The sequence below is a fragment of the Abrus precatorius genome, unplaced genomic scaffold (genome assembly GCF_003935025.1).
Source record: "Abrus precatorius isolate BTA unplaced genomic scaffold, Abrus_2018 Scaffold7, whole genome shotgun sequence".
In the NCBI taxonomy this organism is placed as follows: Eukaryota; Viridiplantae; Streptophyta; class Magnoliopsida; order Fabales; family Fabaceae; genus Abrus; species Abrus precatorius.
This window is the reverse complement of record NW_020874417.1, coordinates 35,399,358-35,410,225: the sequence shown is the minus strand read 5'-3', so window position 1 is coordinate 35,410,225 and position 10,868 is coordinate 35,399,358. Positions and strand designations below refer to the sequence as shown.

At 29.7% G+C, this 10,868-nt stretch overlaps 1 protein-coding gene across 2 annotated transcripts; it reads right to left on the bottom strand.

The window, feature by feature from the left end:
* Positions 1-3,729: 3,729 nt before the first annotated feature.
* LOC113872092 (chaperone protein dnaJ 15-like) lies at positions 3,730-9,248 on the bottom strand. 2 transcript variants are annotated; one of them, XM_027509356.1, is made up of 11 exons: positions 8,731-9,248; positions 8,067-8,190; positions 7,271-7,353; positions 7,081-7,192; positions 6,890-6,994; positions 6,729-6,779; positions 5,672-5,761; positions 5,480-5,588; positions 5,227-5,375; positions 5,086-5,139; positions 3,730-4,420 (listed from the first exon to the last, which is right to left on the bottom strand). In XM_027509356.1, the coding sequence occupies exons 1-11, from the start codon at positions 8,859-8,861 to the stop codon at positions 4,184-4,186; spliced, it is 1,245 nt and encodes a 414-aa protein (XP_027365157.1). In that variant the 5' UTR covers positions 8,862-9,248; the 3' UTR covers positions 3,730-4,183. The 2 variants fall into 2 exon arrangements, with proteins under 2 accessions (XP_027365157.1, XP_027365158.1); XM_027509357.1 differs by having other exon boundaries at positions 3,858-4,420; positions 8,042-8,190.
* Between the last annotated feature and the right edge of the window lie 1,620 nt (positions 9,249-10,868).

The window sequence follows — 10,868 nt, the reverse complement described above, 5'->3', positions numbered from 1 at the left end:
AGATAGAAATTTTTATCATCCAATTCCAATCAAGTCTTATTAATTGTATCTCCCCGTTATATTTTCCAACTGCATGCGAACTTAGAGGCAGTAAAGACAAAGTGAATTGTGATACAGTATTGATATGAGAAGTGAGAATTCATAGTCTTGGTGTAGTGAATAAAAGAGAACTTTTGGGCTAAATTATGATAGAGCCTATGCGTAAATTAAGTTCTTCGTCCTCGAACAAAACTGAGAAAAAAATATTATGATTTACTTAGATAAGTACCTACCTACTTCAATAAGATCATTTATAATTAAGGAATCTGTCCACAAACTAAGTTGTCGCATATAAAACAAGTTCTATCTTAGATTCTCATACCTTGATTGAACGAGGAATCTAACTGAGTGAATAATTATACCTTACCACTTTTGTTTTGGATTTGAGGTAGATGGAAAGGAGAGAAAAAAAAAAAAAAAAAAAAAAACAAGAAGAGACAGATTTCATCTCTCTCTTTTTCTTATTATAAATTGGTTCAAATGATATTGGATGTTAAATTTTATAAAATGTTACTTTAATAACTTTTTATTTAAATGAATTTTATTGACCTATTTTTTTAATATTATTATAAAGATTGAATGTATAAAATTTTATATAAATTTGATATTTATAACTATATAATTATATAATAGTTATTTACTTATATTTTAATTAATATATTACGTACACTTTAAAATATAGAAAGATGATTCCCTATCGATTAGTATTTAAATTAAATAAAATTTTGTGTAATTTTGTTATTTAAGAATTTTAAATTAAATGATTAGATTATTAAAATGCATTTTTATGAAGTTATTAGATGTGTTATTTTATCAAATATAGAACACACTGCTATTTGATCTTGAGTATATTGTTGTTGTTAAATGCTTTATTTTTTAGTTACTTTTGAGGAGTTAAATCATATTTTTAACATATTATAACACTATCATTTGATTTAATCTTGAACGTAAGAGTACGTGTATTAAAATATTTTATACTAATAAAAAATAAGATAAAATATTTCTTAAATTTTTTTAATAATTATATATATTTGAATTAGTTTTTGAAATTTAAATAATGTCAAAAACTAATTCAAATATTAAATATGTATTATACTAAATCATAAAAATAATGTCAAGAAATAGTAATATTAAAGTGTCTCAATAGTATTAGAATGTGTATTATTAGTATTATTACGTTTCTAATCAAACAAAAATGATGTAAGATGGTGAATTTCTCAAGCTAAAATAATCGAAGATAGAATTCCAATTTGTGGTTCTTATTTTCAACTGTCAATATAACGTTGGAATCAATCCATGGAAAATTTTGGCTAATTATTGAGGTGGTATGTTGGTTAGGACTCAAAAGAGGGAAAATGCAGTAAAACCAAGTCACAAGAGCAAGTAACACAGAGTGTAAAAGAAACCTTAAACCTTTCTGGATTAGGTTTGAAATTTATTGTTAGCAAGTAATTAAGTTAAGTGATAGCTTAGACCCAGTCTCCACCTTCCTTAGAATTTGGTGAGGCCGATAATAATTTTGCCAATTTTTTATTTATTTTAGTTTAAGTGTAATTTTATTATCTATATCTTTTATTGTTCACGTTTAATTATATAATTTTTTAATCATTTAAATTAAATATTATTTTAAAATTTCATCTGATAATTAATATGAATATAATAAAAATATAACATCCTGTTGATTCATTTAGATTTACAATATACATATATTTTTATTATATTTTGTGCACATAATTTATTATGTTTATTTAAATATTTCATATATTTTTATTAATGTGTATATTTCAACAATATCTTATGCTTCTATTATTTTTTTTAATTATTAGATAAATTTTTGAATGTTAAAAACTAATTTGAATAATTGAGAAACTAAGAGTCTAATAAGACTAAATATACGCATCTAAAATTTAAAAAATAAAAATCATATATAAATTAAAATATAAAAAACTAAAAATGTAATAATTTTGTTAGGGAAATCCAATCTAATAATCTGTAATTACTAATAACCTTCCTATTGAAAGTATTAAAATGTGGTATGTAATTGTTTGTTTAAAAATATATAATAGCTATTAGTTAGAGAAGATTATTTTTAATTAAAAATGACACCCAGCTAGTTAGTCATTTATTTTACAACTTAAACCTTTCCTTATTTCTAATTAAAATGACTTCCTTCTAATAATTCATATAATCACTTCTTTTAATGCAGTATTTACATATGCAAGAATCTAAAAAAATCATGATTTTGTTGGTAAAAAACGATTCTAGATAAAGGACTCTTGTTTTATAAAATTTATTTTGGTGCCCGACCCAAACTTTTGGGTCAAAACATGTTAATCCCAAGCTCATGAATCAGGCATATAAATGTTTTTGGGCCCTATCAGACCTTAAAATAACAAAAAAGAGCTAACGGAGGAAAGAATCTCTACCACCACATGCTCAAAACAGATTAATAAATGCTATATGATTGCATGTAAAAATTAAGAATAATTTTAAAGACCTTTAATTTGTACACTTATAAAAATTTTAATTATGAAAAAAACCATATTTCTAAGATAAAAAATGCATACTTTTTATTTAATGCGTATTTTATAAAGTATTAAGAAAATTTATGAAAAGATTTAGAAGAACACGTAGGAAAGCTCATTACTTAATGTTAAAAAAAATCAGAGAAGTTTACACCAAAAGTTTTAAAGATAAATTTAATATCACTTTGAAATATTTATTATCAATTTATTTAAATATTTTTTTATTTAAAATAGTTTTTAATTGAGAAAAAATATAATAGGTGATGCAACAAAAAAAAAAGAATGAAAATGAGATGTAAGAAAAAAATATTAAAATATTATCAATAATCTATAAATATACATGAAACCAATACCAATACGCGGAAGGGGTGACTTTCAATTCAACAGTTTATTTATTCAATTTAAGTATTTACTTCAATAGTTAAATTAATAAAATTTAATATTCATAAAAAATATTGAACAAAATAGATTTTATAAAAATCACTTTTAAAAAGTAACTTAATCTCTCATTTTATACGTATGTACGGACATATACATAAAATATAAAAAATATAAAAATTAAAAATACAAATAAAATATTTAATAAAAACATTTTTTTAATAATTTTGGGTCTACTGTCCTTTTATATATATATATATATATATATATATATATATATTTTATTTTTTTTGAGAAAATGCGAAAATCAAATTTAATCTGGAGATTTATGTTCTAACATATTGCAAGTTTAAACTCTTACTCATCTCTTTAAAAGGGAGATCCCTTTAAATGTAAGTTCTCTATAAATACTATTTAAGTCTGACAACTTTTTCTACTTTGAAATGGGAACCCAACTTCTCCCTAAAAAATTGCACGATAAAAAAATATCAGTCTCTATACTTTAACAATTAAAGGTATGTTCATCGGTAGTCATCAAAATAATAATACAAATTCATATTATTTTAGTTGTTTAATAAAAATATTACTAAATAAGAGTAAAACTAAAATATTACTAAATTTCAAATTCTGAACTAAAAATTGTCTTTATCTGTTATTTTGCATTTACCAGTTAGTTCAACGACTAATTTTATCAAATTCTTTTAATTCTATTAATTAGCTCTTCAAATTTTATCCTGGCTAATCTGTTAGTATTGTCAAACACTCCCTAAATCATGCAAAAAATTTCAGGCACTAAAAATGTAGTTAAGTCTTTAAAATATGAAACTAAGTCATATCTACACAATTTATTTATCTTGTTCAAAGAGCCTGCTGTATCAGAATATAAAGAGCAAGGAAAAAGAAAGAAACCGTTACAAGAATGAATATATCATTAAAAATTACAATATAAAAAATTTATAAATGTTCAGGATGCTACAAGGTAATTGGATGATGCGAGTCTTGGTTTGTTGGAGTCCAAAAATATCGGAAACAGTAAGAGACATATACTGTATACCTTTGAATTCATCACATACCAATGAACAATTAACCAACCAGTTTACAGCAAGGTGTAACCATGCAAGCAAACGAAAGTGTTCCAGACATAAACTGCAATCCAAATATCCGCAGGCTGCTGCTATAAGTTTGATGCCACGACTGACACTCAAGCTGAATAATAGAGACATGCAAAATCCAAGTGTATTTTAAATCAATCTCTTATCAGAACCTTTAAGATTAAGGTTAAACCATTTCTTTTTGCCTGATTTATCCTTGCCATCTGACCCTCCATCTTCCCCAGGGCTCTCAACTTTGGAATCTTCACCAGATATTCTGCTAGAACTTCCATTGCTTAAATTACTACCACTTGCACTGATACTGGTTGACTTCACAATGGTGAAGGAAGAATGGATACTGTCCCTTTGTTTCAGAAGCTCGTCCACCTGGGTGCCAATGCAGATAAGCCTCAGTAAGGTCGCAAAGACATACTAAGAGGTAAGTAACTAGAATTTGAAAACATTCATATGATTATGTTGGGGAGAGGGAGATAGTGAGACACACACACAATATTCATTAAATAAGGACCCACCATGAGTGACTATAGCACCTACAAATTATATTTGATAAAAAATGTCTCTCTCTCTCTCTCCAACATGAACGTATCCTATTGTTCAATGACAGAAGAAATCTAAGTATCAGTAACTATTGGATTTAGGAGCACATTAATAGGTTAACTATTAAAATAATAAATTTTTTGGAATTGACTACATGGTCACATGATAACGTAATCAAAGACAAAACCTAAGATGAGCATCTTATGGCACAATAGTTGAATTGTTTCATTTCTCCCATTTATGGATGGATCCTTTCCCCCTTCTAAAATTATACATTTATAATTACTACTTACGGGTCCTATTTTGTTCAGCCAGACGTTCCAGGTGAGAAAAAATTGCAAACAATCTAGCTTGCCAAAACTTAATGAAACAGTTATGGATATTTTCAACTCATTATCAGTTGTGGGCAAAATTATTATTGAAAAGAATGCAAGCGTGTGCATTTCTAGATATACTCTTGTCATGTAACTGTAGCAGAAGTTGAAAGAACGCACAGATTGTTTTTCTTTAGTGTATCTGTCTGTCACTTCCTGATAGCGTGCCAAAGCCTGAAAAATATCAAGAGGAACAGCACTATAAGTGTCTCAAAACAAACCCTAAAGTTTAAACCATGAGTGACTAAAGAAACTAATAACCTTTCTATATTCTGATTCAAATTGACGGAGTTCATTCCTTTTTCTTAAAATTTGGGCCTCAATGTCCTTAAGTTTTTGGGTGGTATCTTCATATGATTTTGCACATACAGCCTCAATCGTATAGCTAGCAGTCTTAAAGAAGTTATCTCCTAAACAACATCAACTTGAATCAAGGTGGATGTAACTTAAACAGATTACACAAAAAATAACCCAATCTAGCAAAGGAGGAATGAAAAAAATAAATTATTCAGACCATAAACAGCAAATATATGAGTGCCAGGCCTTAGTTCCGAGACTTCACAAGGTTGAAGACCTTCCAACCTCTTAAAGAAAGCCCCTTCAGGATCCTTGGCCATCGCTAACTGCACCAGAGCACTTACAGTAACCACCGGTTTCCAAACAGCCCATCAATGAAAAAGAAACCTAATGAACATAATTTTCATACCGCATTCACCGTTGAATCCATTCTATACACTTGAAAATGTAAGAAATACATTCCTGCAGATGTCGCCTTGCCAGTCTTCTCACTATCTTCCTGCATAGAAAGACAGTGACATACAATATCAACTAAATATACACCCAGTTGTGATTGCACAAGTACTGCATCAATAAATAACTAGTTGCAATTTGTACAGACTACAGATCAAGCTTAACATCTATTCACATAGTGTATCTTTAACATTATCCATACAAACAACTGGTTGCAGGCCAGCAAAGCTCTCTCAACTAATGTTTATGTTGTGTGTTTCTCTGACTTTTGAACCTAGCATCCACTTTACATAATCCAGCTGCTAGACATGATTTGCAAACATTGACATTTTTGGGAAACTGGTTTTGTCCAGATGAGAAGCAGAAGTGTCACAAGACAAAAGGCTTAAAGGGTAGTCAACATTAAATCATGAGTATGACCTAAGACATAGCCAGTTATGCCTTACGTTCTAGCTGGACCATTTTACTTCCAAAAAAATGACAGTTTTCCAGTAAATTTAGGGATTCTTTTACCTTTCTCTCAATTTTCCCATTTTTATTTCTTTATTTAATCAAACCTATTCATCTTTGCTTGTGAAATGATATTCAAGTTCGTTAAGTTTTTTTATTCAGAATATTTTCACAAAAATCTAAAAATGTTTTATATTTGTTTATACTATTTAAAAAATGTTAGTATACTTGTATCTGTAATTTTTAAAAATTGTTGTGTTGCACACCTGTATCCGTACCAGGAACCATTACCGTACTCATATTCATGTAACATAGTTAATATTCTAGAGACACACTCACAATTAAACAAACACTAGATTTTAACTCCCAAGGGTTATGTGGCATTCTACATGAGCTGGTTTCACAACATTTATACTCTCGTTCTTATTCTAAGTGGTTGACAAGGCTTACCATGTCAACCCACTCATTGTAGGTATAGTCACTTCTATTTGTTATCCATTAAACCAACCAGTCAAAGGGGTAGGAGGGACTGAGCATATAAGAACTAAAACAAAAAATATTACCTGTAATGCCAAACCATAGCCACCATTTGCGTCTTGTTCAAAGTAAAGTAACTGAAAAATTAGCCTTCAATATTACAATCCAATACCTTGTTAACCAGAAGCAAAATTACAACAGATGGACAAAGACAGAGGAATTGTTATAATAAAGGCATAAGTGATACCTTGAATTTGCTTTGTGCAGTTGAAGTAACTCTTATTACAATGCCTGACTCAGCTTGCTGCTCATTTATTGTCACACCGAAAAAATGAGCACATTGCTTTTCTACCTGCAACAAATTGTGACATAAGTGGAACAAATACATCACTAGGAAGAGTACTGTATTGGTTCAACAATCATGAAGAATGTAAGAACCTTTCCACTAACTGATGTTCCTATTGGAAGTGGTCTGACTGTAACTGTTCCATTCAGAGCTTCTTCAAGAACATTAGCTGAAATGGTAGTCTTGATAGGGACACCCAATTTGCTACAAACAAAAAAGAATAAAAAACAAAGCAAAGCAAAGGAAAGTCTGAAAACATGCAGTCATGTACTAAATTCACACCTGAATAAAGCTGCAAACATCGTGTTCACAGTCCCAAGATTAGACAGATCAATTTCCATGTCCATGCTGTCAGCATCAAGTGCCTGAAATGTATTGGCAAAATATCTCAGAATGTTGCATATCAATAGGACTATATCAAGAAGAATATGAACTGAAACATTAAAAAAGCTTTACAGAAATTTATACAGCAATAATACATAAAACAAACAATTTATTACACCCATAAGAAGAGCATAATACTGATTAAACTTAAATTTTCAAGATTTGCCACGCCAGAACAAAGAAGATGGATAGATGAATTGATGGCAAAGATAATATTCTACCAAAGAAACCAAGATTGGAAAACAACAAACAGCACATATGGACAAGAAACTGGTACTGAAACAAATGACCATAACTTCACAACTAACATGCATGAAATTCAAACTTGGTTAAATAAATATAATAAGCATAGATATGCAATCCCCTTGGATTTGAAGTTGCAGGCAGGTAACATGACTGCTTCAGCCCCTCTCTCCAGAGATGTACATGTTGAAAGCATGAGATAATCTTGTAGGTTCAATTATTCATCACAAGAAAAGTAAGATGTTAAAACATGCTCCTCTGAAAAATACAGCTAAAACTAGTCAAGCAATGCATTTCTTCTCTATTTGCCCTGATAACTTAGATTTCATCAATGTCACAAACCATATTTTTTGTTTTCATACGGTAGGAAGGATTGGAAAAGATAAACAGAAAAAAAAAGGGAGAGAAACAGGGCTTTAGATTCACATGGGAAGGACAATAAGAAGGGGACCTCAAATCCAGCGCTGTCATACTGCCTTCTCTTTTCTGGGTCAGACAAGATACTATAAGAATATGCAACCTCTTTAAATAGCTCTGAAGCTTCAGGATTGCTGGCATTCTTGTCAGGGTGATACCTGTCAATCGTATAGACATATGTAAAAAATCCCAAACGTATTTATTATCATAATCGTCATTCTTTACCAGAAAATAAGTAAACAAACCCCTTAATTCTACAAAATCCAGAACAAAAGGCTGACATCAATATCTGTATATTTGTTTAACTGATTTGATCTTCCTCTTATCACCCACATTCCCATGCCTGGATTCAGTACACTCTTTAACATGTAAAGTTACAACTCACTAGATTAAATAAGAATGTTCATCACATGACCCGCAAAGGTTCTTCAATTATTTTATCTCAATTCTGGAATCCAATAATCTTGACACTGTTCCATTTACAGGGGAAAGTAAATCACCAAAAAAAAGACCTAACACACTTGAAGCAAACGAAAAACCGCAACTTCCAAAACAAACAGAACCACATCTGCAAGTACTCAGATGAAAATTCGAAGGTAAAAGAAAAAGACACACGACCCAATTAAGAATTAAAAACGAAAATAATAATCAGAAAAAAAAATGGAAAAGATAGAAGATGAAAGAAGAAGAAAACGCACTTAAGGGCAAGCTTTCTATAAGCCGTTTTTATTTCTTGATCGGTGGAGTCCCGCGACACGGATAAAACCTCATATGGGTCACGTCGAATTGCTGGGGTAGATGGTCCTTCCATCTTCGAACCCATCCCCATTTGCTAGTGTTACCCCTTTCTCTCTTCAAACACAAGGCAGCCAAGAAAACGACCTTTTGGATTTCGAAAACTAGTGTGACATGTTGCTCATCGACCCAACTGCTCCAATAACCGAATTCAAGGCAATAAGATGTTCCCACCGAAGGAGAAAGGCACGCGATTCAAAGCGCCATTGGATCGGTCATGGGACCTCGGAATGAGAAAAAGTAGAAATTTTGCGAGGTGGGAATTTGGGATCTGCGTTCGTCAGGTCAATCTAGAAACGAACGAAATGAGAAAGGAAAAGACTGAGATTGGGTTTTGAATTTGCAGAAAGAAAGAGAGAAACGCGATTGTGTCCGGTGGAGGTGGCCTCTGTAATGGTAATTAGTATCACTGTAAGACGACGCCCTTTTTTATATTTTTATTTGTTTATTTTAGTTTAATTAGGATTGCTCAAGGTCAAGGGTCAAGGCCAGATTTAATGAGACCCAACTTTTAACTCTAGTTTTTTCATTCGCTGATTTTTGTAAACTTATTTAGCTAGAAACATTATTGTATTATATACAGTGTTAGTTTAAATTTATTTTTAAAATTTTACAAATTTTTGTCAAACACTTGTTGGTCTGGGTGAAAGAATCTCAAATTCTAAAAATAAAACTATTTATATGAATAAAAATATAGTTAAAAGACGTTTGATTAAACTATAGTTTTAGTTTTGATATTTTACTTGCTTTTTCGTTTTGGTTTATAAATGAAAAATATATATATTTAGTGCCTATATTAAAAAATTACAAATTAGTCTTCATAATTTTATTTAAATATAGTAACAATATGAAGAGACAAAAATCAATAATTATATATCATTGACACAAACCGACAAAATAATAAAAGGAATATATACAGTCTTCAAGCCGTATACATTTTAAAAAAACTAAATATAATATTTTTGTAAAATAATACAAGCATAGATGTTAAAACAAAAAATAGTGTTATGTATTTGGCAATATTACATCCTAATATGTGTTTTCACGCGAGTCAGTGAGCAGCAGCAAGAGTTCCATATGGGAGGGAATTGGCAAGAAAATCAACACTTTCGTAGGCTTATCTAAGTAATAATGTGAGACAAAATGACACGTAAAATGTCAACCACCACTACAACATATCTACGGGAAAATGTTGGCTCCCTAAAAATCAAACGAAATGCTTCCACAAAACCGTGTTCAATAGCTCAGAGTTTGGATTCTATAAATTTTTAGAATTTAATTATTTTTTAACTTTATGTTTTTACACTATCAAAGTTTCTAAAATTAAGTTTTTACACTTATAGAAACAAATTTTTATGATTAAATCAATTTTGAAATTTAAAATTTCACACTTTCAGAAATTATATTTTAAAATTATTAACTATTTTAAAAAATAAGATTAAGATTTTACACTTTTAAAATTAACTACATATATATATAGATTGCATTATGATATGGACATTTTATTGAAGCCACAGTTAGCATGGTAGGAATAAAACCCTAAAACCCCATCGACATTTTTCACCATACCATATCTTTTAGTTGTAGCATGAATCGTAGCTTCGTGGATATTCACACGGATATTTGGCTCAAACTAGGGGAATTATACAATGTTTGATATTGAAGGGAACCATGATTTGAAATTTGTTTGGGGAGGTCCAAATTTCAATTTCAATACTTTTCAGCCGTACCATATGCCATAACTTTCCACCCACTCTTGGATTGGCCCACCCACTCTTCAATTAATAATTATTTTTCAAATTTAAAATTGTTTAGAACAATTTTAAATTTGAAAAATAATTATTAATTATTAAAGCTGGCTGAATCAATTCTCTCAATATTTAACAAAATTCGTTAGGAATCAAATTCCAAATCACATGTAGTTGTAAAAATGGTCTAACCTACGGTGATTTTTTAATTTTTGTTGACAAATTAGTAGCTACTTTTTTTAAAAAATTAAATTGCAATAAATGCATACTTTATTATTAATTTTCTTATTAGT